Raw genomic sequence first — 27,538 nt, 5'->3', positions numbered from 1 at the left:
CCCCGAATTGAGATTCCCCAGATCAACCCGTGCCACCCGTCTTATAAATGAGTTACACTGGCAGTTTGCCCATGCCTTGGTTCCAGGTTGGGGAAACAGTGGGTTCCGCACGCTCAAAACCGGCCCCTCTGTGTCCTCCTCCTTCAGAGCTTTGGAGGGGATGCCATCCGGGCCTAAGGATTCTCTATCTAGTTTGTCGATTTGACCTGAGACATGTTCTGTGGTCTCCACAATTAGAACCAATTCTTGGGCCTGTTTGCTAAAACAAAACAAAAAACCCAATTAGATGGCAATCTCCATCTAATACCTTCTTCAGTACAGGCTGCATTAAATAATTCATTGCATCGAGTACATCTTTAAGCCTGCCAACGCCAAGAATGCCAAGCTCCCTTTCTGCTTTCGGAACACTTGAATCATCTCTTCAAACTCCTTTTTGACCTATTTAATTTCCCATCGGTACTCGTCCCGCCTCTCTTTTTAGGCTTCCCTGCTAGAAGACATTTTAAATAACGTCTTCCCCCCCTCCGGTGAACTTTAACTCTTCCGGTTACTCCCGCAGAGTTTCCGTTTGGTCATCTGGCCCTTTGTTCTATAGAACGTGCTTTACTGGGGCAGCCTCCAGATTTTTAGTAGGTCAGTTTTTTTAAAGCCGCTCTTTTCAGCTTCTTCCTCCGACCTACCCGTTTTTCACGGCCACCTTCTCCGCCGGGGGCTTCCGGTCCTGTCCCGTGAGGCTGGGTAGATAGGGGAGGGCGAGAACACGGCCTAGCCGGAGACCGTCTAAGCCTGATTCATTCAAGCTCCGCAGCCGAGATAAAGAATCGAGGCAACGGTCGGTGCCGATTTCCGCTCCGGCTGGACGATTTCGCTCTCTGTCGGCTTTCGCTTCGGAACCCGGGCCTTAACGGTCGGCCCTTTTCAGATGAACGATTGCCTCGGCCCCCCAACTGGGCGCCTTGGTCCATCGCGCCCCTCCGTAGGGCGCAGGCCCCAGGGTGGAGGGTGAGATGGAGAGTCAGAGGGGAGAATCCAGTCAGGCAGTTGGGGGTGGCGCAGATTCCACCACCGACCCAGCCCCCCGTACTTCCCCCGGACGGGGCAAAGAGACGCGCCACATCAACATTTTCCCCCGGATTCTCCCCCGGCTCCCAGGGAAGGGGGTCACCGGCGTTTCCTCGGATGGGCAGCGGGGGGAGCCAGCTGGCCAAACAAGCCCTCTGCTAAGCGCTTAACTATGTGCCAAGCGCTATTCTAAGCGCTGGGGTAAATCCGAGATAATTGGACTAGGCGCAGTCCCCGTCCCACACGGGGCTCACAGTCTTAATTAGAGAAGCAGCGTGGCTCAGTGGAAAGAGCCCGGGCTTGGGAGTCAGAGGTCATGAGTTCTAATCCCGGCTCCGGCACTCGTCAGCGGCGGGACCTCGGGCAAGTCACTTCACTGTGCCTCGGTTTCCTCATCTGCAAAATGGAGATGAAGACAGTGAGCCCCACATGGGACAATCTGATTACCTTGTATCTACCCCAGGGCTTAGAACAGTGCTTGGCACACAGGCACTTAAATACCAACATTATTATTATTAATCCCCATTTTACTGCTGAGGTAACTGAGGCCCAGAGTGAAGCTAATGGGGTTGGACACGCTCCTTGTCCCACACAGGGCTCACAGTCTCAATCCCCATTTTACCGATGAGGTAACTGAGGCCCAGAGGAGTGAAGTGACTTGTCCAAGGTCACGGCGGCAGCCGGGTGGTGGAGCTGGGAGGAGAACCCAGGTCCTTCTGACTCCCAGGCCCGGGCTCACGCTGCTTTTAGGCTTTCATTTTCAAAGCCGACCCGGTCGACGGGGAAACCGCAACCTCGCTTGCTGGATAAGATCTGAAAATGTCAGTGCACGATCCATTCACCACTACATGCAAGTAAGGATGGTTCCTCGCCGTGCTTGATACCACACCTGTTTTCGAGACCGCCTCTCGGTGCCTTGATCTCCGTGAAGCTTCGGCTGAAGGAGAGTTACCTCTTCCAATTAGTGCCCTACTGCCCAGCCGGTCTGCCCGCTCTAGAAATCTCCCAACTAGAAAGGGAAAAATCTCCACACACTTGAGAGATTTGAGAGAGCATAAAATAGAGGGATGTGGCTCTGAATCAGAGGCAGATAGATGAAAATTGCGCGGGGCCAGGGCTGTAGTCGGGGAGGAGCACTTGACAGCTAAGAGGAGTGTACCCCTGCCCAAATTATTACTATTAATATTATTATTTTATTTAAGCACTCACTGTGCGTCGACCACTGTTCTAAGCCCTGGGGTAGATAGAAGTCCCTCGTGAGGGTCACAGTCTAAGGAGGGAGAACGGGCATCTGAATCCCCCATTTCACGGATGAGGAAACCAGGGCACAAGGTTAAGTGGCTCCCGCTAGCGGGTAAGTGGCGGAGCCGGGATTAGAACCCAGGTCCTCTGACTCCCAGCCCCGTGCTCTTTCCATTAGCCCACGCTGCCGCTCACGGACCAGAGACGGGGAGTTGGGGAGAAAAGCGGGAGGGGGTGCTTCGCTGACCCCAGTCACCAAGCCCTGGGAAACCAACCCCCCTGCTGTCTTTCCCCGCTCCAGGCTGCCTTTCCCAGGCGGTGGGGGACAACGTGGGAGACACTGTTCTCTCTGCAGCTGTGAGAATGAGAGAGGAGAGGAAACCAAGTCACAGTAAGTAGAGTCAGCCCATATCCCTGTTTGCCAGAAGGCTCCAGGAAGCTGACTCAGGGGCTCAAACCACTCATGTCTGGTATCTTGCCACACCCTCCCTAGTGTAAACAGCCTTGGAACCCTACCAACTCTTGTTATTTTGTACTCTCCCGAGTGCTTAGTAGAGTGCTCTGCACCCAATAAATACAACTGAAATTCTCCCGTCTCCCCTTGCTCTCCCCTCTCTCTCCCACCCAGAAATCAGGCCATCCGAACGCTCCCTGGGCCCCGAGTCTGCATCTCCTTGGGGGGTGGGTCTAGACTCTAAGCTCACTGCGCGCAGGGAATGAGTCTCTTATCGCGTTACGTTGTATTCTCCCAAGCACCTGGGACAGTGCTCTGCACACAGTATGAGCTCAGTGAATACAACTAACTCTAAGACCTGGCCTAGTGGAGAGAGCCCGGGCCAGGGCAGTAAGTAGGACCTGTGTTCTAATCCTGGCCCCACCACCTGAGTGACCTTAGGTAAGTCACGTAATTCCTCTGTGCCTCAGTTCCCTCATCGCTAAAACGGGGATTAAGATTGTGCACCCCATGGGGGACAGGGACCGTGTCCAACCCGATTAGCTTGTATTTACTCCAGCGATTAGGGCACAGAGTATTTAAAAAATACCATAAAAACCCCCTCTGGACTGACAGAGGAACAGCCAGGGTCCAAATGTCAAAGGCTCGGGGATTTAATTTCTCCACAAAGAGGTCCCGCTTCCAGACCAACTCCGAAACCACAGACCTGGAGATGGCTACCCGAGTCCACACTCGGTACTCCGGGGCGGGCCTGGAACCGGAAAGGCTCTAGCCGTGTATCTTGGATTTCCGTGGGAAGGAAAAATACGCCCATCGCCCCAAATTGGATCCGTCCCAGCTTTTGCCAGACTACCCTCTCCCGGCAGTTCCCCTCCTCCCGACTTCTGTAGCCTCGAGACCGACAGGAACCTTCCAGAGCAGCAGATGCCAGGAAACAATCTCCGGGGCAATTTAATACACTCATTTTCGTTATTATGCCGAACACCCTCGCACCGTCCGACCCGCGTCCGGACGCACGTTTCATTGGCAGGGAGCAAACGTCCGGGACCCAGACGGCCAAGGTGGGAGCGGAGATCCGTCCCCACCTAGCAGAGGCGGGCGAGGCCGGCCTCATCCGGGCAGGCCGCCGGGCGGGTCGGCCCCCGTGCCCCGCCCGGAGAAACCCAGGCCGCGAATGAGACGCGAGAACGGCCGGGTCTTCAGCCACGTGGCTCTCGTTGTCAGGAGAGACCCCGAGAGAAGGGGAAGGCGGCTCGGCGGTTGAGATTTCCGAGGAAGAGCCGGAGGAGCCCGGGGACCAAGCCCCAGCCTCGCCCGGCCCGCGCCGGCGGGAGCCCCTCACTCCCGGAAGCCCCTCAGCGTCAGGGGGGCCTGAAACCAGACGTAGTCGTCCCAGGCCCAGTCTGGCCCGTCCCCCCCTTCGGAGGACAGCGTCAGAGTCAGCTTGCGGCCCCGGGTGGGCACGCGGTAGTTGAGCTTGGGGCGCAGCCAGTCCTCCCCGCACTCTCGGTGGCCCTGGGCCATGACGAGGGTGCCCATGGCGGGCGCGGCCTGCAGCTCGCTGAAGGCGTCGGCCAGGAAGAGGGCCCGGAAGAGGCGGCGCAGGCAGGCGGGGATGCTCGGGCTGCCCTCCCCGGCGCCCCAGCTCAGCCGGGCCAGGTCCAGCTCGTAGAACTCCTTGGGATTCAGGGCGCTGCCCCCCAGCAGGATGAGCACCCGGGGCACCGGCGTCCGGGAGAAGAACCTCTCCAAGCGGCTCGTGAGTCCCTCCAGTTCGGCCAGGGCCTGCTGGCACTTCCTGCTGCTCGGCTCGGTGGCGGCCCGGGCTTTCCGCCTCGCCACGTCTTCTGCCTGCGGGGAAGCAGCCGGACCTGTCTCTGAAGGACCCGACTCTGCCCCCCGCCCCCTCACAGATCCACCCCTTCCCCATCATTCCTCACCCCAGCCCGAACGCCTCCCACTCGCTTTCCTGCGACGGCTTCCCGGCCCCGCTTCCTCCCCCCCGTCGGATCGATCCCACGGCCCGAACGGTCTCCCTCGGAGACCGTCTAGCCGATCCGCTCCCCCCCGTGCCGGTCATCCCGGAGGGGCGCCCCTTAGTAGAGGTCTATATTGAACTCGGGCTCTCTCCTCTTATCTTGAAGGTATTTGCTCAACGCTTGCTCCGTGACAGGCCCTCTACTAAGCGCTGGGGTGGATACAAGCTAATCAGACGGCATACGAGTGGGGAGCCGGGACGAGGACCCGCGTCCTTCTGACTTCGAGGCCCGTGGTCTCATCCGCTAGGCCACGCCGCTCCTCTTCTCTCGTTCCACCCCGGCCGGGTGACCCCGCTGGCGTGAGCGCTTACCGTGTGCGGAGCACTGCACTAAGAGCTTGGGAGAGGACCGTATAAATACAACCGAGTTGGCAGACCCTCCCTAGAGCTTACAGTCTGGAGCGGGGAGACGGACATTAACGTACATAAATTAGGCACGGGCACCTAAGCGCTGTGGGGCCGAGGGAGGGGTGAATAAAGGGAACGGAACAGGGCCACCCAAAAGGGAGCGGGAGAAGAGGAGATGAGGGCCCGTTATAGCGCACACTAGAGCACAGCACTCTGTACACTCTGTACACAGTCAGCACTCGGGAAATACAACTGACGGAAAGGGTTCTTGGAGGAGATGTGCCTTCACTAAGGCTCTGAAGGCAGGGAGAGTGATCGTCTGCGGGCCGTGAAGGAGGACGTGCCAGGCCGGAGGCGGGCCGTGGGCGACGGCTTACCTGCGGAGAGGGTTTGCGGTAAAAGAGGGCGAGCTGCTCGTAGGGCAGGGGCAGTTGCTGTCGCTGGTACATGATATGCTTCAGGAGCTCGCAGACAAAGCGGCAGCAGCCTCCCCGGCCGACGGGGCCCGGGAACACCACCGGCACCACGGAATCCCCCGGGCCGGGGTGATCGACGGTCCTCTCGGACTCCTTGGCCGAGGGGGCCCGAGGAGGCTTCATCCGCGGAGAACTGAGCCGCTCCTCCTCCTCGCGCGGGGGGGCTGAGGGAAGGAAGGAGAGTCACATTCACCGTCACGGCTAGCCGCCGAAGCGTTCCGCCCCCGTCCGTGGTATTTATTGAGCGCCTGCTGGGTGCGGAGCACTGTACCGAGCGCTCGGGAGGGCTCAACAGAACAGAGCTGGGAGGCGCACGGACCTCCCCGGATCCCTGCACAGGGTAAGCGCTCGATAAATACGATCGAATGAATGCCGCGCCCTTTATTAAGCCATTTGGTATTTGTAGAGCAGCAGCATGGCCCAGCGGATAGAGCCCGGGCCCGGGAAGCGCAAGGACCTGGGTTCCAATCCCGGCTCCGCTACTTGTCTATGGGACCTTGGGCAAGTTCCATTATTTCTCTGGGCCTCAGTTACCACATCTGTAAAATGGGGGTCAGAATCGTGAGCCCCATCCGGGACCGGCTCCGACCTGAATGGCTTATATCCACCCGAGCGCTCGGTACGGCGCATGGCACCCAGTAAGCGCTTAGTAAATACCATTCAACAAATGCAAGGAGGGCAGGGATGGGTGGAAGGAGCCGGAGGAAGGTGTATCGATCAGGCGTGTGGAAGGAGAGCTGAGTAGGTGGAGGGGGTCGGCTCGGCGCTTAGAACAGTACTTGCCAGGTAGTAAGCACGCAACAATAGAGAGGACAGAGCAGGGGGGTCGGAAGGACCTGGGTTCTAATCCCACCTCCGCCACCCGCCTGCCGGGTGACCGTGGGCAAGCCACTTGCCTGTAAAAGCAGCGTGGCTCGGCGGAAAGAGCTTTGGAGTCAGAGGTCACGGGTTCGAATCCCGGCTCTGTGCCACTTGTCAGCTGGGTGACTGTGGGCAAGTCACTTCTCTGGGCCTCAGTGACCTCATGTGGGAAATGGGGATCAAGACTGCGAGCCCCACGTGGGACAACCTGATGACCGTCTCCCCCAGCGCTTAGCACAGTGCTCGGCACGTAGCGCTTAACAAATACCAACGTCTTTATTAAAATGAGGACCGGGTTCACTCATTAGCATTTACTGAGCGCTCACCCCGGGCAGAGCACTGTGCTGAGCGCTTGAAATGGGCAGATTCGGCCACCAGAGAATCGGTCTGAGGACCGGGGCCAAGCGGATGGGCTGCGCATGCGCCCTGGCGCTCAGTACGGCGCCTGGCCCCCGAGCCCTTGAGAGACGCCCTAAAAAAGCGAGGCCGGGGGAGTCAGCGCTCAGAAGAGGGCGAGGGGAGGAGGGGGAAGAAGACGGGAGGAAAGAGGGGAGGGAGGCGGGTTGGGGGGCGCGGGGCGGCCGGTCCTCACCGTCGGCCGGCTCCGCCATGACAGCCCCCCCGCCCCCCGCTCGGGCCCGGCCGCCTCCGCCTCCGCCTCGTTTGAATGGGCGCCCCCGCGGGGGAGCATGGGAAACCGGCACTTCCGCTTCCGGCCGGGCAGAAGGCGGGGAGGGAAGCGGGCAGGAGGCCCGGCCGCCATTTTGGCGCGGGGCGGCCCCGCCACACCCCGTGAGGCGGCCTGGAGGGGCGCCGGCGGAGCGAGGCCCGACGATAGCGATTCAAACGAGAAATACGATCGAATGAATGAATATTGAGCACTTGCTGGGTGCACAGCACTGGACTGAGGCGCTTCGAAAGGACCGCTCAGCCACAGATGGAGGCGGTCATTCCTTCATATCGAGCACTTACTGGGGGTGCGGAGCACTGGGCCGAGCGCTTGGAAAGGACAGTTGGGCCGCAGATGCTGTCATTCATCCAGTCGTATTTATTGAGCGCCCACTGTGTGCAGAGCACTAGGCTGAGCGCTTGGAAAGGACAGTTGGGCCACAGATGCTGTCATTCATCCAGTCGTATTTATTGAGCGCCCACTGTGTGCAGAGCACTAGGCTGAGCGCTTGGAAAGGACAGTTGGGCCACAGATGCTGTCATTCATCCAGTCGTATTTATTGAGCGCCCACTGTGTGCAGAGCACTAGGCTGAGCGCTTGGAAAGGACAGTTGGGCCACAGATGCTGTCATTCATCCAGTCGTATTTATTGAGCGCCCACTGTGTGCAGAGCACTAGGCTGAGCGCTTGGAAAGGACAGTTGGGCCACAGATGCTGTCATTCATCCAGTCGTATTTATTGAGCGCCCACTGTGTGCAGAGCACTAGGCTGAGCGCTTGGAAAGGACAGTTGGGCCGCAGATAGAGGCGGTCATACCTTCGATCGGATTTATCGAGCGCCTGTTGGGTGCAAGGCACCGGACTGAGCGCTTCGAAAGGACAGTTCGGCCACAGATAGAGACAGGCATTCATTCAGTCGTATTTCTCGAGCGCTTATTGCGTGCAGGGCACTGGACTGAGCGCTTCGAAAGGACAGTTCGGCAAAAGAGACAGTCATTCGTTCATTCTAAGTATTTATTGAGCGCTTAGGGGCAGAACACTGGACTGAGCCCTTCGAAAGGACAATTGGGCCACAGAGAGAGACGGTCATTCATTCGATCGTATTTCTCGAGCGCTTATTAGGTGCAGAGCACTGGACTGAGCGCTTCGAAAGGACAATTCGGCAATAGAGACAGTTATTCGTTCATTCAACGTATTGTGCGCTAACTGTGTGCGAAGCACTGGACTGAGCCCTTGGAAAGGACAATTCAGCCACAGATACAGTCATTCATTCAATCGTATTTATTGAGCACTTACTGTGTGCGGAGCACTGGACTGAGTGCTTGGAAAGGGCAATTCAGCCACAGATAGTCATTCGATCGTGTTTATTGAGCGCTTATGTGCAGAGCACTGGACTAAACGCTTGGAAAGGACAATTTGGCCACAGATAGAGACATTCATTGTCGTATTTACCGAGCACTTACTGTGTGCAGAGCACTGGACTAAGCGCTTGGAATGTACAATCAGGCAACAGATAGAGACCATCCTTGCCCGACAAGGGGCTCACAGACTAAACAGGGGAGACAGACAACAGAACAAAACAAAAACAAGGAGTCTGGCGTCATTATCATCAAGATAAATAGAATCATAGATATACACACATCATTAACAAAATAAATAGAGTAATAAAATATACAACTATGCAATTCTGCACAGTGCTGTGGGGAGGGGAAGCAACAAGACTCCCAGGTCCGTACTTTATCCACTAGGCCGTACCGCTTCTCAACTTCACTGTCCTTCCTTCCTGAGAAGCAGCGTGGCTCAGCGGAAAGAACCCGGGCTTGGGAGTCAGAGGGCGTGGGTTCTAATCCCGGCTCCCAGCTTGTCGGCTGGGTGACCTTGGGCAAGTCACTTCCCTTCTCTGTGCCTCGGTTTCCTCATCGTAAAATGGGGATGAAGACAGTGAGCCCCACGTGGGACAACCTGATCACCTGGTATCTACCCCAGCGCTCAGAAGAGTGCTTGGCACACAGTAAGCACTTAAATACCAACATTATTAGTATTATTATTCCCCAGATTCCACCCCTGGCACCTCACCTCACCCCTTGGTGCTGCCCACCCTCATACTGTGAGCTCGTTATGGGCAGGGAATGTGTCTGTTGCTATAGTGTCCTCTCCCAAGCGCTTAGTACAGTGCTGTGCACACAGTAAGCGCTCGATAAATACGATTGAATGAGTCCTGACATCCCTGCAGGGACCTAACCCGGCCTCACCCGATGGGTGTCTCTGGGGGCAGTTGGAGTAGTTTGAGACTGTATTCCCACTCGGCAATAATCCCCGCGGGGAGCAGGGAAGAGCGGTGGAGGTCGGAGAGCCGTCTGCCAGGTTGGAGGATGGAATGAGTAACGTTATCAGGACAGGGCAGCGGTGAGGCCGTTATCGGGCGAGTGCACGCTTGGGGGTGGGCTGGCCTTGGGGAGCAAGGGCCTAGTTGGGACGTCCTTAAGAAGCGCCCCCGCCACGGTCCCGAGAGCCCTTCCCACTGGGGCCCTGAGGCCTACAGCTTTCTCGAGCTCTTTCTCCTGAAACCCTCCATGTCGGCCGTTCCTTTTCTTTTTTTGGCGTGGCAAATCTTGGACGACTACTCCTCCCGGCCCCCGGGGTTGGGGTAAAGAGGCTGACCGATGTAACGGCCCGGGGTTTTCCTCCGGGGCTCGACTTCTGAGGCACAGCCATGGCCTCCCGGGCTCCTGCGGAACCCCAGAGAGGCAAGCCGGAGGTAAGCTGTCGTCGCAGACGTCGACGCGAACGTCGATGCGCCGCGGTGGCCGGATAGAGGCACGGGGTGCCCGTTTTGGGGGGGGTAAAGTGATTGGTCCCGTCTCGGGCCCAGAGTGAGTCAACTGCCGGAGCTGGGAATAGAACCCGGGCGTCCCGACTCTTAAATAGACGCACCCGCTACTAGATCCGCCACCCAAAAGCGGTGTGTTTACCTTCGGCGCAGGCCCTGAGGGTGAATGCAAACCTGCAAGAGGGAGTCCAAGTAAAATAAAGGGGAATAATAAAGCTCTTGCGTCGACCGTGTCCGGTAGTCTTCGTTAGCCCCGGAGTAGCCCGGGCGGGGTTTATGGGCCCGGCGGCTCGTGCCGCTCGTGCCTCGGGCGGCTGAAAAACATCCCGACCGTGCCCGGCCGAGACGGGCTGTAACGTGACATCCTCCCCGGGACAATAATGATCATAATTAGCCTAATGAGGAGGCCCTCGCCCGCACTCCTGACTCCTGACTCACTCCGGCGGCATGTGCCCTAAAATGTGGGCGCAGTCCCGGCCGGAGGAGTGGCCGACGGTCGGGGGCTGGCCCGGGTGGGGGGCCCCCCCGGGGCCCGGCCATTCGAACCCAGGACCCTGGTTTCCCAGGGCCTCGTTGGGTTTAGGGCAGCGGGATAAAATAAATAAAAAATAAATTGTGGTATCTGTTAAGCGCTTACTATGTGCAAAGCACTGTTCTAAGCGCTGGGAGATACAAGATGATCAGGTTGTCCCACGTGGGGCTCACAGTTTTAATCCCCATTTGACAGATGAGGGAACTGAGGCACAGAGAAGTGACTTGCCCAAGGTCACACAGCCGACACCGTGGGCATTCAAGTAAACAATAATAATAATAATGTTGGTATTTGTTGAGCACTTACTACTTAAGAGCACTGTTCTAAGAGCTGGGGTGGATACAGGGTCATCGGGTTGTCCCACGTGAGGCTCACGGTTAATCCCCATTTTACAGAGGAGGTCACTGAGGCTCAGAGAAGTGAAGTGACTTGCCCACAGCCACCGAGCTGACAAGTGGCAGAGCCGGGATTCGAACTTATGACCTCTGACTCCCAAGGCCGTGCTCTTTCCACTGAGTCACGCTGCTTCTCTGTGCCTCAGCGAAGTAAAGAGCCCGGCCTTGGGAGTCCGAGGTCGGGGGTTCTAATCCCCGGCTCCGCCACCCGTGGGCCGTGTGACTTTGGACGGAGTCGCTTCCCTTCCCTGGGCCTCGGTCATCTCATCTGTACAACGGGGGTGAAGACTGCGACCCCTCCACGGGACAACCTGATCACCCTGCGTCCACCCCGGCGTTTAGAACAGTGCTACGGCGCCCAGTAGGCGCTTCACAAATACCATTATCATGATTAAACGCCGCGTCTCGGCGCTCGGCATCCCGCGGAGCTGGCCCGAGCCGCCGCCGGAGAGCGCTTCTTTCAGCTCCAGCTTATTTTGTTAATGAAATGTACATCGCCTCGATTCTATTTAGTTGCCATCGTTTTTACGAGATGTTCTTCCCCTCGACTCTGTTTATCGCCATCGTTCCCGTCTGTCCGTCTCCCCCGATTAGACCGTCAGCCCGTCAAACGGCAGGGACCGTCGCTATCTGTGGCCGACTTGTTCATTCCGAGCGCTCAGTACGGTGCTCTGCACATAGTGAGCCCTCAATAAATACTACGGAATGAATGAACGAAAGCTCCGCCACTTGGAGAAGCAGCGTGGCTCAGTGGAAAGAGCACGGGCTTTGGAGTCAGGGCTCATGAGTTCGAATCCCGGCTCTGCCACTTGTCGGCTGTGTGACTGTGGGCGAGTCACTTCACTTCTCTGTGCCTCAGTTCCCTCATCTGTCAAACGGGGATTAAGACCGTGAGCCCCACGTGGGACGACCTGATTCCCCTATGTCTACCCCAGCGCTTAGAACAGTGCTCGGCACATACTAAGCGCTTAACAGATACCAACATTATTATTATTATTGTCAGCTGGGTGACCGTGGGCCGGTCCGCTTCACTCCTCTGGGCCTCAGTGACCTCATCCGTCAAATGGGGGTGAAGACCGGGAGCCCCACGTGGGGACCACCTGAGCATCTTGTATCTCCCCCCAGCGCTTAGAACGGCGCTCTGCACAGAGGCAGCGCTCAGCACATAGCAACATTATCAGCACCGAGAGGGAGCCGCCCCGGGGGTGGGGGGGGGGCAGGACTACAACTCCCAGGGGGCGCCGCGCCCGCCGCGGAGGCTGCCGGGAGTTGTAGGCGGCGGGGACTCCATTTCCCGGGATGCCTCGCGGCTGTTTCTGACGCGTCCGGGGGGCGGGGCCTGCGGGGGCGGGGCCCGCGGGGGAGGCGGCCGGGACCAGCTCCCTTCCCTCGGGCCCTGCGCCGGGGCCGGGGCCGGGGGCGGATGGAGTCGCGGGTGTCGGAGCTGTTCGGGGGCTGCTGCCGGTCTGCGGGGGTCCCGGCCGGGGGCGGCGCGGCCTGCGGGGGCGGCCCGAAGGCCAGGAGCGGCGGCGGCGGCGCAGGAGCAGGAGCAGGAGCAGGAGGAGGAGGAGGAGGGGGCCCCAAGGGGAAGAAGAAGGGCGGGAGGAGCCGCGGGGCCAAGCCCAACAACCCGCCCTACCTGCCGCCGGAGGTGAGACACCCCCCGCCGACCCCCGGGCCCGGGCCCGACGGGGGACGTGCTGAGCATCCCCCGGCCCGGGGGGAGCAGACCCCCCCCCCCCGCACCCCGAACTGCACAAGCCGGGGGGACCCACGGCCTCCACCCTGCCTCTGGGCCGGGGCGTGGCTGCGCACCAAGCCTTCTCACCATCCCACCACCCTCACCCTCCTTCCACCCATCTCACCACCCTCACCATCCCACCACCCTCACCAGCCTTCTCCCCATCTCACCACCCTCACCATCCTTCTCACCATCCCACCACCCTCACCATCCTTCTCACCATCCCACCACCCTCACCCTCCTTCCACCCATCTCACCACCCTCACCAGCCTTCTCACCACCCTTCTTACCATCTCACCACCCTTCTCACCATCCCACCAGCCTTCTCACCATCCCACCACCCTTCTCACCATCCCACCACTCCTCTCACCATCTCTCCATCCTTCTCACCCTCCCTTGGGCCAAGGGGGAGGCGGGGCAAAGCCCACCTTCCGCCCCCTCCAAGGAGAGGGGCTACCAAGGCCCTCAGAGCATCCTTAGTCCAACACGCCGCACGCAGAAAGCGCCTCATAATAATAATAATCATGTTGGGATTTGTTAAGCGCTTACAGAGCACTGTTCTAAGTGCTGGGGGAGATCCAGCATCATCAGGTTGTCCCACCTGAGGCTCACGGTCTTCGTCCCCATTTTACAGAGGAGGGAACTGAGGCACAGAGAAGTGAAGGGACTTGCCCACAGTCACCCAGGTGACAAGTGGCGGATCTGGAATTCGAACCCATGACCTCTGACTCCCAAGCCCAGGCTCTTTCCACGGAGCCACACTGCCTCATAAACACCACCGATCCCCTCTGGACTCTGAGTTGGGCAGGGGACGTGTCTACCTACTCCCTTACGTCATACCCCCTCCATCGCTTAGCACGGTGGGCTGCGTGCAGTAGTGATAATGATGGTATTTGTTAAGCGCTTACTATGTGCAGAGCACTGTTCTAAGCGCTGAGGAGGATACAAGGCGATCAGGTGGTCCCACGTGGGGCTCACAGTCTTCATCCCCGTTTTACAGAGGAGGGCATTGAGGCCCAGAGAAGCAAAGTGACTTGCCCAAAGTCACACAGCTGACAAGTGGCAGAGCCAGGATTTGAACCCACGATCTCTGACTCCCCAGCCCGTGCTCTTTCCACTGAGCCACGCTGCTTCTCTATAATAATACTAATGATGAATAATACTAATGATGATGACATTTGTTAAGTGCTTAGTATGGGCCAAGCACTGTTCGAAGCGCTGGGGCAGATACAAGGCGATGAGGTTGTCCCACGTGGGGGCTCACGGCCTGAATCCCCATTTTACAGATGAGGGAACTGAGGCCCAGGGAAGGGAAGTGACTTGCCCAAAGCCACACAGCTGACAAGTGGCAGAGTCGAGATTAGAACCCACGACCTCTGACTCCCAAACCCGGGCTCTTTCCGCCAAGCCACGCTGCTTCTCTAAGCGGTAAGAGCGCAGTCCAGCGCTTAGAACAGTGCCCAGAGCTTAGAACGGTGCTTGGCACATAGTAAGTGCTTAACAAATACCAACATTATTATTATTACATACAATTGATTGATCCCGCCTCCCCCGACCCCGCCACACCACCTCCCTCTCCCTGAGCCCCGGGGGAAAAGACCAGGAGAGTCCAGAGACCTACATTCCATTCCCATTTTTGCCACTTGCCTGCTGGGTGACTTTGGGCTGGTCATTTAATCTCTCTGTGCCTCATTTGGCTCATCTGTAAAATGGGGAGTGAAACACCATTCACCCTCCCTCCTACTTTTTTCAGCCCCATGCGGGCCAAGGACCGTGTCCGACCTGATTACCGGGTATCTGCCCCAGTGCTGAGGACACTGGCCTTTGGCACATAGTGAGCACCTAACAGATGCCACAGACTAGTTGGCGTTATTACGAGGAGCAGCCGGGGGGAACGCTGAAGGAGTAGGACTCCTCCCTGACCTTTCGGGGCTGAGGGTACTGAAAGATGGGACGGAGAAGCAGTGTGGCCTAGTGGAAAGAGCACGGGCCTGAGAGCCAGAGGACCTGGATTCTAATCCCGTCTCCACCCCGCGTCTGCTTTGTGACTTGGGGCAGGTCACTTAACTTCTCTGCGCCCCCGTTCCCTCATCTGTAAAATGGGGATGAAGACTCTGAGCCCCCTGACACGGACCGTGTCCAACCTGATTTTCCTATGTCTACCCCAGCGCTTAGTACAGCGTCCGGCACCTAGAAACTGCTTAATACCTTCAAAAAAAAAAAAAGAGGGATGAGGGTAGTCCATACTGATCCCTGAAGTGATGGGAATCCCCTCGGCCTTCTGTAACGAGAGACCTGCAGGGTCCCCAGCCCTAGAGCGGAGAATCCCCTATCCTGGGGAAACCCAGTACGGAAGGGAGGACAACTTCCCGGAGCTCAGAATGAAGAATGAAGGGGGTAGCAAGGCCGGCCCCTGGGCGTGAGGCCCTGTCTGGTGGTTCGTCTCGGAACTTGTGACTTTTCCATCCCCTTCTCCCCTTGTCACCTCGTGGAGAAGCGTCACCTGTCCTAGCCTCCCCCCAGTTGACCCAGCCCGGGAGAGAGAGGGCAGACTGGGACCAGTGCTTGTCCTGGCCAGTTGCTGAGTTGATCTTTTAGGCGTGGCTCGAGGGCCTCTCACTGCCCTCTGACTCCTCATGACATCAGCAGGGATGGACCGGGAGGAAGGTCACGAGGTCTGAGGGAAACAGGAACTAATCCGCGAGATGAGGGTCAGGTGTCCGGGGACCGGGGCCCCGACACCGCGGACTCGAGACCCCTTCCCCGCCCCCGGCCGGGCTCCAGGAGATGGGCCCTGGGAGCCTGCGACAGATGGGTATGGAGTTGTCCCCGACTCTTCCGAGGAATTCCTCGAAGAAGTCTTGGATGGCTCCGGGGGATTCCCTCGGGAAAAGACCAGACGGACCCTGGAAGGTTGCCGTTGGTTGGGACCCGGCCAGCAGCGGGTGGACGCGATGCCAAGGACTCGTGTGGCGATGTGGCGGTGCGGCGATGTGTGGCGGTGGAGGAGGAGCGGGGGGCGGGGCCGCCGATTTGCAATAACCTCCCGATTCTGTGTCTCCAAATAGGCAGAAGATGGAAACATCGAGTACAAGGTGAGCGGCGGTGGGGTTATCCGCTTGGCGAGGGAGTCGGTTTTTCTTCCCGGGTGAAGGGGAGGATGGGACCCCGGAGGCAGCGAGGCCAGATATGGAGCGAGCCCCTTTGGGAGTAACAGCTTGCCGAATAGCGGGGAAGCACGTTTCCCCCGGGGTGACTTCATCTCCTCCTCCCACCCCGGCGTTGCTCTTAGCTGAAGCTGGTGAACCCATCCCAGTACCGTTTCGAGCACCTCGTGACGCAGATGAAATGGCGACTGCAGGAAGGTCGGGGTGAGGCCGTGTACCAGATCGGCGTTGAAGATAACGGGCTCCTGGTGGGGCTGGCCGAGGAGGAGATGCGGGCCTCCCTCAAGACCCTGCACCGGATGGCAGAGAAGTACGCCACCCGCACGTCCCCGCCCCTGCCTCGGCTGCCGCCCCTGCCCCGCCGCGGTTCCCGCCCGGTCCTCTCTTCCCAGGGCTGCCTAAGAGCTGAAAGGGGACTGTGGAAGGACCCTCTGGGGCCAGGTTTAGGGAAGAGTGGGGTGGCGGGGAAGGAGGGGTTCCGGCTCTGAGCCCGGGGGGGGTTTAGGGGTTTCGAGCCGGGTGGCCCGGGCCCCGGCTCGACCATGCCGCGTCCGCAGGGTGGGAGCAGACATCACGGTCCTGCGGGAGCGAGAGGTCGACTACGACAGTGACGTTCCCCGGAAGATCACGGAGGTGCTGGTGCGCAAGGTCCCCGACAACCAGCAGGTGAGACCCCGCTCGCGTGCCGCCTGGCCGCTCTCCCCGCCACGGTTCCCCGTGGGGTCTCCCCGCTCGGGGTCCGGGCTTTCTGTCCGCCTCCCCTCAGCCTTTCCCCGCCCCCTCCCCCCGGGATACCTCCCAGGGTTGTGAAATAACCGGGAAGGCGGTCCCTCCGTCTCCTGCCTCGGGCCCGGACCCGACGGGCAAGACTCACCCCGTGGGTCTCACCCCCACAGTTCCTGGACCTGCGGGTAGCCGTGCTGGGCAACGTGGACTCGGGGAAGTCAACGTTGCTGGGGGTGCTGACCCAGGGGGAGTTGGACAACGGGAGGGGCCGGGCCCGGCTCAACCTCTTCCGCCACCTGCACGAGATCCAGTCCGGACGCACCTCGAGCATCAGCTTTGAGATCCTGGGCTTCAACAGCAGAGGAGAGGTGCGGGGACGGCGAAGGGGGGCGGCGGTGGGGAGAGCGGAGCGTGCGCAGGGGCCAGAATCGGGAAGCGGCAAGGGGAGCCGTAGGGGCAGAGGGAAGAGGCCAGCTTCCTGGGGCACGAGGGGCGGATGTGAGCCGGCGAGGAAAGGGCGGAGGGGGCGGCCGGGAGGGGGAGAGAGGCGGAAGGAGGTCAGGCGGGACCAGCCCGGGGTCGAGGAGAGGAGAGGTAGGGTGGGCGGGGTGGCTGAGAGGGGCCGGGGACCCGCCTCAGGTGGTGAACTACAGCGACTCGAGGACGGCGGAGGAGATCTGCGAGAGCAGCTCCAAGATGATCACCTTCATCGACCTGGCGGGCCACCACAAGTATTTGCGCACCACCATCTTCGGCCTGACCTCCTACTGCCCCGACTGTGCCCTGCTCCTGGTGAGCGCCAACACCGGCATCGGTAGGTGCCCGCCCGCGGGCCCCCCGCCGCCCGTCTCGGCCCCCGCCACGGGGCCCAGACGAGCGCTCCTGCCACTCCTTGCCTCCCCCCCTCCTTCCGTTGCAGCGGGCACCACGCGGGAGCACCTGGGCCTGGCCCTGGCCCTGAAGCTTCCGTTCTTCATCGTCATCAGCAAGGTGGACCTGTGCTCCAAGGCCACGGTGGAGCGAACGGTGCGCCAGCTGGAGCGGGTCCTCAAGCAGCCCGGCTGCAACAAGCTCCCCTTGCTGGTCACCTCGGACGACGACGCGGTCACCGCCGCCCAGCAGTTCGCCCAGTCCCCCAAGTAAGGGCCGCTTCCAACCCCGTGCCGGGCTCCCCCCCCCCCGGGAGGGTCCGGGGCAGCCCCGGCGCCCGTCCCTCGGCCCCGCTCCCGGGGGCCGGGCCGGTCGGGAGGCGGCCGTAGCTGACTGAGGATCGACGGGGCCGGTTCCGGGCGGGCCCGGCGGGCCGACTCGCGGCGGGCTCCGCTCCTCCGGGGTGGGATTCCGGGCCCTGGGTTGGGATCGCTGGAGGGAGCGCCCGGGAGATGACAGCTGACGGCGCGAGCCCGAGGCTTGGAGAGTTTGAGGAGAGGGGGCCGCCGGAGAAGACGTACGAGGCCCCCGCGGCCCCATCCCCTCCGGTTCCCCGGGGGCTGCCCTCTCTGACAGGCGTGCATCTTTCCCCTCCCAGCGTGACCCCCATCTTCACGCTGTCCAGCGTGTCTGGCGAGAGCCTGGACCTCCTCAAAGTCTTTCTTAACGTCCTGCCGCCGCTCACCAACAGCAAAGAGCAGGAGGAACTCATGCAGCAGCTGACGGAGTTCCAGGTAGTGGGCGGCCGGGGGGAGGTGGGCTCCGGCAGCTCGTGGCCCCTGCTGCCCAGATAGCACCGGGGCAAGGCTCTCTCTGTTCGACGTGCAGCTGACACCCTTCCCCTGGTTTCGCTCAGGTGGACGAGATCTACACCGTGCCTGAGGTGGGGACGGTCGTTGGAGGGACCTTGTCCAGGTGAGCAACGAGGGAGGTGGAGAGCGTGAACTCATCCCCTCGCCCCGTCCGCCCCTTGGCCTTTGACCTGGGAGGGAGAGGCGTGCATCAGCCGGAGCGGGAGGCCGGGCTCCTCAACTCAGACAGCCTCTGGCCAGGGCCGCCCACGCCCTGTCTGGGTAGGAAATCGGAGGACTTGGGCCCGCCCTTACAAGTCGAGGGGGCCACCGGGTCCCCTCCTGGCTGAGGCCGGCGGACCGAGGACCGCCGGGAGGGGAGCCTGGGGTCCCGTTAGCAGGAAATGGGGGTCCCGGCCCCTCCTTCAAGCGATGGGCCGGGTTTCGGGGCCGGGGACCTCGGGCGGGAAGCGGAGGCCGAGACCCCAGCCTGAGGCTCCGTCTTCCCCCGGGCCTCAGCGGGATCTGTCGAGAGGGAGATCCACTGGTGGTGGGCCCCACGGACGACGGGCGCTTCCTGGAGCTGAAAGTGTGTAGCATACAGCGCAACCGCTCGGCCTGCCGGGTCCTGCGGGCGGGCCAGGCCGCCACCCTGGCCCTCGGCGATTTTGACCGTTCCCTGCTCCGCAAGGTGAGCCGGCGGGGGCGTCGGGCCGGAGGGGCCGGGGGGCGTTCCGGGTCGGGGGCCGACTTCTCGTGGCGGGGGCTCGCCGGCCCTGACTCCGGCCTGGCTCGGTGGGCTCGGCAGGGCATGGTGATGGTGAGCCCGGAGATGAACCCCACCATCTGCTCGGTGTTCGAGGCGGAGATCGTGCTGCTGTTTCACGCCACCACCTTCCGGCACGGATTCCAGGTGACCGTGCACGTGGGTAACGTGCGCCAGACCGCCGTGGTGGAGAACATCCACGCCAAGGTGAGCGGCCCCGGCCCTTCCCCGACACCCTGCGGCTTCCTAGGGCAACCGGGTGCCCTCCTTCTGCCCCAGCGGTGAGGGAGATGTGTCTTGGGCACCCAGAGGGAGCTGACGGGCCCGCAGCGTCGGGAGGAGCCGGCACGCCTGGGGCGGAGGGGGCGGCCGGGGCGGAGGGGGCGGCCGGGGCGGGCTAGGCCGGGGCTGACGGGCGACCCCATCTCCGCCCCAGGACAAACTGCGGACGGGCGAGAAGGGGGTGGTGCGCTTCCGCTTCCTGAAGCACCCCGAGTACCTGAAGGTGGGAGCCAAACTGCTGTTCCGCGAGGGCGTCACCAAGGGCATCGGCCACGTCACCTATCTCCAGGCCATCGCGGCGGGCGAGGCCTCGGCCGGCCTGGGCTTCTGACCCTCCCCGGGAAGGACCGTCTCCATCCCCGGCCCCGCAATACAGTAGCGGCCGCGGCTGGCGGCCGCCCCCGCCGCAGCTCTGTGTCATTGCCCTCTCCCCGCCCGGCCCGGGTGCCTAGCCGGGGGAGGCGAGGGGGTCGTGCCGGCTAGGCCTGGCTGGGGGGTGGGTGCCGGCGGGGGAGCAGGGACGTGGGGAGCCCCGGCTCGTTTCCCTCACCAGGGTCTCGCCCTCCCCCGCCCCTAGACGCCCCCTTCCTGGGGAAGCAGGGCCGGAGGGGGGATCTCAGCCTCACGTCCGCCTCACCGGGGCTCTGTCACGCTCACCCCGGGAGGGCTACCTTGCCCCGACCTGTGTCGAAAGAACAACTCCCTTCCCTTCCCCTCCACCCTCCCCGACTCCTTTGACCCTCGCTCCTCCAGGCCCCACTGGTGCTATTTCTTTCTCTGACCCAGGCCTGGGGCCGCTGGGCCGCGGGCCCGGAGTGCCGGGGTGGAAGCTGCGTGTCAGTTTCTCTCCTCCCCCTCTCTTCCCCTTCCCCTTCCCCTCCCGCGATCCCACAAGAGGGACGGCCGGATCGCAGCCAAGGGTGCGCCGCCGTCCTCCGCCTGCCTCTCTCTAGCGACCCTTGCGGGCCGGCCGGGACGAGGGGCGACTCTGATTGGGAGGGAGAGGGGCAGCGGAGAGATCCCCGCCCTGGGCTTGGCCTCCCTCCTTACTGTTTGTTAATAGATCCCGAGTTCCTGTGGACTGAGCGACTGTTGGTTGAGGTTTCTCTGCACATATATATATATATATATATATATATATAAATATACATAGTGTACAGAATAAAGTTGTTTTATTGAACGAGGTGAGTTGTGGGCTCGATTCCGCCGCCAGCTTGGGCCTGGCTTGCCCTGCCTAGGGAGAGGAGAAGATGGCCACGGAAGCCGTGAGGCCTAGTGGAGAAGGACCTGGGTTCTAATAGCCGCTCTGCCGATTGCTTGCTCTGGGACCCTGGGCACCTCCCTACTTCTACGTGTCTCCGTCTCTTCAGCTGTAAAACGGGGACACCTGTTCTCCCTCCTACTTAAGACTGTGAGCCCCGTGGGAGTCAGGGACGGTGTCTGACAACCTACCCCCGTGCTCAGAACGGAGTCTGTCACAAAGTAAGCAACTGACACCGTAAAATAGAAGGCTGCCTGGGCAGTGAGAGGTAGGTCTCTGGCCGAGGCTTCGGGGAGGCCTCTCTGTCCCGGGACCACCCTCTCCTGCCCTCCGGCCTCGAGCTAGAGATGCCAGGGTGGGGAAAGGGGCGGAGGGAGGCCAGCGTCAGGGAGGTGGAAATGACAGCCCGGGCCTAAAACCGGGGTTGACCGTCTATTTTCCTGGGGCAAGTCCTCAAAGGCTGAGTCTCCTCAGGCTTTTCTAGGCTGTGCCTTGTCTGCGTCCTGAGGGCCAGCCCGGGTCAGCCCTGCCCCTGGACCTGGGACGAAGACAGGAGCCCCCATCAATGGCTCTGAACCCAGTTGGCCTGTGGGGAGGAGGATCAGGGAGCCAAGCACGCGGCTGCCCGTCTCACTGGCTTCTAGCGCATAAGCCCAAAGAGCTGTGGCAAGGTAAGTGAGCTTTATACCGACAGGCTCCAGCCCCTTCCCCCTCCTACCTCACCTCACCGATCTCCTCCTCCAACCCAGCCCGCACACTTGGCTCCTCTAACACCGACCTGCTCGCTGTACCTTGATCTCCCCTCTCTCGCCACCGACCTCTCGCCCGTATCCTGCCTCTTGGCCTGGAACTCCCTCCCTCTTCTTCTCCGACCACCCGCCACGCTCCCCACCCTTCAAAGCCTCGTTAAAGTCACATCTCCTCGAGGCGGCCTTCCCCGCCTTGAGCCCTCATGTCATCTACTCCCTCTCCCTTCTGTGTCATTCTTGCATTGGGCTCTGTACCCTTAAGCACTTAATATCCACCCACCCTCAGCCCCTCAGCATTTACATACGTATCCGTAATTAATTTTAACGTCTCCCTCCACCTCAAGACCGTGAGTTCCTCGTGGGCAGGGAACCAACTCTATACCGTACTCTCCCAAGGGCTCGGTACGGCACTCTGCATCCACTAAGCGCTCCATAAATTCAACTGATTTCCACGTCCCGTTTCCTCTCCCACAACTCCCGCTGTCTCCTTCACTCGCTTTCCATTTCACCCACGAAGAAATCGAGGCCCAGGCTCCCGCGCTCAGCGTCCAAACGAGTACCCAAGGCTCCGGGGAGAACAGCTCACAAAGATTTAATAAAAGCGGGAGGCAGAGCGGCCCGGCGAATAGAGTACGGCCCTGGGAGTCGCAAGGACCTGGGTTCCGACCCCAGGCTCCTCCACGGGTCTGCCGTGTGACCGTGGGCAGGTCACTTCGCTTCTCCGAGCCTCAGTTACCTCATCTGTAAAATGGGACTCTGAGCCCCGTGTGGGCCAGGGACTTTGTCCCACCTCATTCGCCTGTATCGCCCCCAGCGCTTAGTACGGGGCCGGGCACAGAGTAAGCGCTTCACAAATGCCGTAAAACAAAAACCAAACCCCAGGGCCGTGTCCTATCCTCTGGATTATAGCGCTCTCTGGCCTCCGGGCTGTTCTACTTTCCCCCGTCCCGCCTCTCGGGCGACGGTTCTTGAAACCTACACTTGTGGTTCGACGTGGCTCCCGCGGCATCAGTCAGTCCCCAAACTTCCGCTGTCGTCTCTACAGTGGAAGAGCCTGTTTGGGCAGGAAGTGAACGGCTGCAGAGGAGGACGTGGGCCTCGCACCCACAGACTCGAACTCGGTCGGGGACTTCCCTCTTGGCCCAGCCAGAGCGCCCGCGGCGGAGAGGCACCATTACCGGCTCGGCAGGGGGGAGTCGGGCTCTAAGGTGGCACGAGACTGCTCCTTCCGTGTGGGTGAGTTGGCGGCAAGAGCCGGCGGGGAGGGAGGGCTGGCCTCCGGTCCTTGCCAGAGGCCGGCATCTCCCCGAATTAATAGCTCTGAGTCAAACTCACCCTGTTCCTGCTCCCGTGCGCAGCTGCACGTTTGATAAAATGCAGTTCTGGATGCCTCCTCCGAGAGCAGGTGGAGAAGGTGCCTTCCCCTTCCGCCTAAGTCGGGCAGTTTCCGCTCGGGACCGGGTCTGGCCACTTTGCTGCTCTGAGATCACAGGAGGGATTGTGACACCGCCGATGACTCCCCGGGCCTCCTGGCGCTGATAACTTCCTGCTCCGGCCACAGGCCGCCAGGCCCCTCCTCGCCACTCGCTGCTTTGGCACAGGGCCAGGGCTCCACTTTGGCCACTCTACAGTAGGCCCGACTGTCCCGCTTGTAATCGATTGAGAAACCCTCTCGGTGAGAGCTGAGTTCGGTCTGCTCTGCAGTCACACGGACCTCCGGGGTCTAGCTTACGTATCCCATCGTGCAAGACGCCACCAGGGTGTCCAGTGTGGGCCGCTCCCACTCCATCCTCCGGACTGTTAAGTTCCTTGTGGGTAAGGAATGTGTTTACTGCTACGTTGTACTCTCCCAACAACTTAGTACAGTGCTTTGTACTGGTAGCTGTTAAGCGCTTACTATGTACCAAGCACTGTTCTAAGCGCTGGGGTAGATACAAGGCAATCAGGTTGTCCCACGTAGGGCTCACAGTCTTCATCCCCATTTTACAGATGAGGGAACTGAGGCAAAGAGAAGTTAAGTGACTCGCCCAGGGTCACAAGCTGACGAGCGGCGGAGCCAGAATTAGAAACCATGACCTCTGACTCCCAAGCCCGGCCTCTTTCCACTGTCCTTTTTCTTCCTCCCAGTTATTTCCTCCATTGGTATCCCCTCCCCCCACCTTTTTAATGGCATTCGTTGAGTGCTTACTATCTGTTAAGTGCTGTACTACGCGCTGAAGTAGATACAAAATGATCTGTTGGCTCCCGACAGGGCTCACAGTCTCAACCCCCACTTTGCAGATGAGGTAACTGAGGCACGGAAACATTAACCGACTTGCCCCAGGTCACACCCGAGGTGGTGCGGCCAGGATTCAAACTCAAGTCTCGACTCCCAGGCCCGTGCTCTTTCCACTAGGCCACGGTGCTACCCTCTAGTAGTGAGACCAGTGTGGAATTCTGGAGCAGGACAAAACATTCTTCAATGCAGGGGGCAGGCAAAAGTATTTTAATGAAGCTACTCAATAAATGCCGAATCAAGCTCTCACTTTAGCCGGAAGGGACGTGACCGACGCACAGCCCGCTGCCCTGCAGCAGATTCTCTAAAAAGACCCGAGGGTTGGAGAAAAACCAAATGACTTAAAGGATCCTGCTCATCCCACCATCGACCTCTCGGCGCCGGGTGGAAGTCGGGTCCAGACTTCCCGCTTTGGGTTCGGTGGTGCGCCTTCCAGGTTCTGCCCCGAGGACGAGAGGCCTAGCGCTCGCGGGACTACCATCTCTCCTAGACCACCCGGATCCGCAAACAATTCCAAAAGGGCAGGGGTAGGATCTCCAGGCCGTCCACGGACTCGGACCGGAGCCGCGGTCCAACGGAAGGGATCGGCATCACGGACTCAACGCCCTAGCCGGTCCTCCCGGGCGGTACACCCTTATCACGCTCCCGCTTTCGGGCGAGCTCGGTATTAAGTCCTGCTCTGGTTCACGTGGTTTCCAAGAGAAATGGATCGTCCCGTCGGGGGCAATGGACGAATCTGCGCAGAGGAAATGATTCTGAGGCTAGCGGTTCACCCGGTGCCGAGGCGGGGGTATCTCCGGTCCCTACCGGGCACGTTCCCGCTGGGGACGCGGAGGGCAGTGAGCCCGTAGGCGGGCAGGGATGCAGCACATAGCAAACTGCGAAGGTATCTCATACGCGGGACTCGCTCACTCGGACAAGGCGGCCGCAACGTAGTGCCGACCGCTGTGCTCCGCTGGAACCGGGACCCGGCGTTGGTTGCCTGGTTAGCCGCCGTGGCCTCCGAAGGCTCAGATATCATAAATCGGAGCTACTCGGCAGGAGCCGAGCTCGGTCCTCTCTCGTCACCCTGGACTGTGGGAAATCAATTCCCGGTCCCTGGACTTTTTTAGAAAAAGGCTCAGTGTCGGCTCCTCGGCCAGATGGGCCCCGCTTTCCACAGCTCCGGTCACGGGAGGGGGCCACCGAGCCCTTCGGTTCGAGCTCGACTGAGGGTTAGCGTGTTAACCGTTTAAAAAAAGACTCCAATGTCTGGGTGCCTTTGGGCCTGGGCCGCTTGGCGGCGGAGGCCAAGGGACTCTTGGGGTTCCTTTTGGTCGGGGAAGGGGAGGCGGCAGTGGCGGTGGGGAGGCTCAGGGGGTGGGGTTTCAGGAAGGAGTTCTGCAGCTCCACGGCGAAGTGATAGTCTGCGTGCTCCGGCATCTCCCACGCCAGAACCAGGGAGCCGCATTTCTCACAGCACACTTGGTCCTCGGCGTCCAGGGGGCCCGGGGCCGCGGCTGCCTCGCCACCATCTCCCGGGGCGGACTCGGGGAAGGAGGAGAGCAGCTCCGGCCGCTGGCCTGGCCCGCTCCGGCCCACAGCCGACTCGGCCGAAGCTGTCGCCGGCGGCCCGGCTTCTGGAGCCACCCGAGAGGCCGAAGAGCGGGCGGGGGGCTCTCCGGCGGGCAGGGGTTTACCGGGCGGGTCTTCAGACGTGGGCTGCCTCTCGCCGGAGGAGATCCGTGAGTTTGGCGGAGGGAGGACAGGAGGTGGGCCGCTGGGAAAATCCTGCCGTCTGACGGCATCCGGACTCCCGCTCTTGAAGAAAGGTTCCCGCCCGGCCGCGCCGCGGCCCAGGACCGGCGAAGAGGACTCGAGCGGCGAGCTGGCCGCGGGGGTCGTGCGGGCCCCGGGGGCCGGGGGAGACGTGAGGAGAGCCTCTCGGGCTCTTTGCTTCTCCGCAGCCTTCTGGAAAAGCACTTCGAGAGCACTGGCTCCCTTCTTGGGGGCTGCCGCTTTGGGACTGCTGCCCGGGGGTCCCGCATCCGGACTGGGAGCCCCTGCCTTCTGGACACAGGGCGCGTCGCTGCTCAAGAAGCTGGTGATGCTTGCGCCGGGGGGAGGGGCAGGAGCATAGAACTTGTGAGCGCACAGTAAAAGCATAGTGAGGGGAGGAGACCTGCCAGAAGAAGCAGCGAAGAAACACGGATGAGCCGTAAACTCGAGACCTTGGCGTTCGGGCGGCAAGACCTGGATTATCACCCCGTCGGACCGGGACGCTCCACCGGACCGCAGACGGTCAACATTTCTCGCTGAAAATTGGCCTCAAACAGTGCTTGACTAAGGTCTGACGGTCGACGCGACTGACTTTGGCCAGCTGCAGCTGGACTCCCTTCCCCCGCCCTGAACTAAATTCACCCGTCCCGGGATTTGGGTCAGATTCCCAGCCTTGAGAGCAAAAATTAAGAGGAGAATGGAGCCTGAGGGCGGCCTGTAAACTCATTCCTCTGCCTTCGGGCAGGCCGCCTCAAACACTAACCCCGCCTGAGAACCCATTCTGCTTTTAACCCGACTCCGGAGGTGGGAAAGTTCACCACCTCTGTTGGGAACCACTGCCACACCACCAGAACGTTTCTGTTTAGGTCTAACCCTGATCCCGCCTGCTCCTCTCTTTCCTCCCTAGGGAAAGACGGAGACGAGCTGGTTCGAGTACTTCCGACCCAATTTGCTCAGAGAGCCGGCTCTCCTTGGCCCCTTCCCTGTGTAGTGGAAGTCTACCGGGAACAATCCTTTAACATCGGTTAGTAAATAAAACCCAAACCTTTCAGCACATACGTTCCTAGAACAAACACTTCTACAAAAGATTCGTTCTAAAGAAAGGGCGAATTCCCGGCATAGTTTTCACAGTAGCGGCCTGGACCAAACCGGCACACAGTTCACCACACAGGTCCTTCTCCTCACGGCCGATGTCGCGAGCGATCCAACCCGTCGTGGGCCGGGAGTCGGGTCTGGGGTCGAGACTGGACTGGATTCGGCCGGCTGAAATGCCAGGGGACCCGAGTGAATCGGGGGTTTGGAGTTGGCCGGGTTCTCCTAAGCGAACTCTTGGAGGTTTTTAAGGAGTGGAGGCGAGTGCAGAGTGATGTTTTAGGGGGGAAAAAAAAATCCAGGCAGCAGAAAGAAGCAGAGCTGGAGAGGAGAGAGGCACCAACTCCTGGGAGCGGTGGTTAAACGTGCTTTCTGGCCACAGACTTGTGCTTCGAGTCGGTGAGGGAAAATATTACTTGCTACTCTGAATTCATTCATTTTGCCAAGTCCTTAACTATCACTGTTTCTAGAAGAGATCTGTTTCTAATTTGATATCGTCCTTTGAACCTCCGTGCCCCAGAAAGTAACCAATGGCTGATGCTGGACTCCAGGAATCCGTGCCTTTTGCACACAGAGTCTCAAGGAATTTCTACAAGTTCCGTGGAAACTCATTCACAACATTATTTATGCTAATAACGCTACTAATTTGCTACTCGTTATTGAATACTACTCCCGACAGCCGCCGATATCCGTATCGGCCAGAAGCTAGTTGGTTTCTCTTTAACACCTGTCGTATCATCATTTATTCCACTTTAATGGTCTTTTATCTCCCTCTGATGAATCAATATTAAGGTTACCCTTAGAGTTCTAGAAAAGTTCCCTCTAGTCGAACACCCTGAACATCTGCCGCAGAAATTACACATCCAGGTCTGAAAAGAAATTTTCTTTCCCTCTAATAATCCCAATTACTGTGAATCTCCTTAATCACACCAAGTTCAAAACTGACACCCCATCCCCTAAAACCAAAAAATGCAGGCTGCGAACTTCAACGGACACGCCACCGTGATCCCGATGCACTTCTCTCCGGATCTGGTCCCTGAATGACTTTGCGGCTATTTGACTGTTTATTGCTGAGAATGGAAAGTCGGCAGCGG

At 60.1% G+C, this 27,538-nt stretch overlaps 3 protein-coding genes across 6 annotated transcripts in view; 1 reads left to right on the top strand and 2 right to left on the bottom strand.

The window, feature by feature from the left end:
• Nucleotides 1-3,683: 3,683 nt before the first annotated feature.
• On the bottom strand, nt 3,684-7,096 carry LOC100083827 (MAD2L1 binding protein). The gene is made up of 3 exons (XM_029047491.1): nt 7,074-7,096; nt 5,522-5,784; nt 3,684-4,609 (listed from the first exon to the last, which is right to left on the bottom strand). Exons 1-3 carry the CDS (start codon nt 7,090-7,092, stop codon nt 4,097-4,099), a joined length of 795 nt encoding a protein of 264 aa, XP_028903324.1. The 5' UTR covers nt 7,093-7,096; the 3' UTR covers nt 3,684-4,096.
• Nucleotides 7,097-9,651: 2,555 nt separating this feature from the next.
• On the top strand, nt 9,652-20,492 carry GTPBP2 (GTP binding protein 2). Of its 2 annotated transcripts, none has more exons than XM_029047472.2 (12): nt 9,652-9,907; nt 15,716-15,742; nt 15,940-16,124; nt 16,372-16,480; nt 16,711-16,908; nt 17,180-17,354; nt 17,460-17,679; nt 18,069-18,204; nt 18,327-18,385; nt 18,781-18,952; nt 19,070-19,234; nt 19,464-20,492. In XM_029047472.2, exons 1-12 carry the CDS (start codon nt 9,863-9,865, stop codon nt 19,638-19,640), a joined length of 1,668 nt encoding a protein of 555 aa, XP_028903305.1. In that variant the 5' UTR covers nt 9,652-9,862; the 3' UTR covers nt 19,641-20,492. The 2 variants fall into 2 exon arrangements, with proteins under 2 accessions (XP_028903305.1, XP_028903304.1); XM_029047471.2 differs by lacking the exon at nt 9,652-9,907 and adding an exon at nt 12,273-12,557.
• The window catches only part of POLH (DNA polymerase eta), a 26,501-nt gene continuing 19,311 nt past the window's right edge, over nt 20,349-27,538 (bottom strand). The window contains exon 11 of one of the 3 annotated variants that reach the window (XM_029047468.2): nt 20,349-20,543. In XM_029047468.2, the coding sequence (XP_028903301.1) occupies nt 20,366-20,543 (178 nt within the window). In that variant the 3' untranslated portion in view covers nt 20,349-20,365. Of the gene's footprint in view, nt 20,544-23,783; nt 25,756-27,538 lie in introns of those variants that run through there. The other 2 variants (XM_029047467.2, XM_029047469.2) reach the window with 2 other exon arrangements.

The sequence above is a fragment of the Ornithorhynchus anatinus genome, chromosome 19 (genome assembly GCF_004115215.2).
Source record: "Ornithorhynchus anatinus isolate Pmale09 chromosome 19, mOrnAna1.pri.v4, whole genome shotgun sequence".
NCBI classification, from domain to species: domain Eukaryota; kingdom Metazoa; phylum Chordata; class Mammalia; order Monotremata; family Ornithorhynchidae; genus Ornithorhynchus; species Ornithorhynchus anatinus.
Note: the sequence above shows the minus strand (reverse complement) of the source record. Positions and strands in the feature narration are given on the sequence as shown.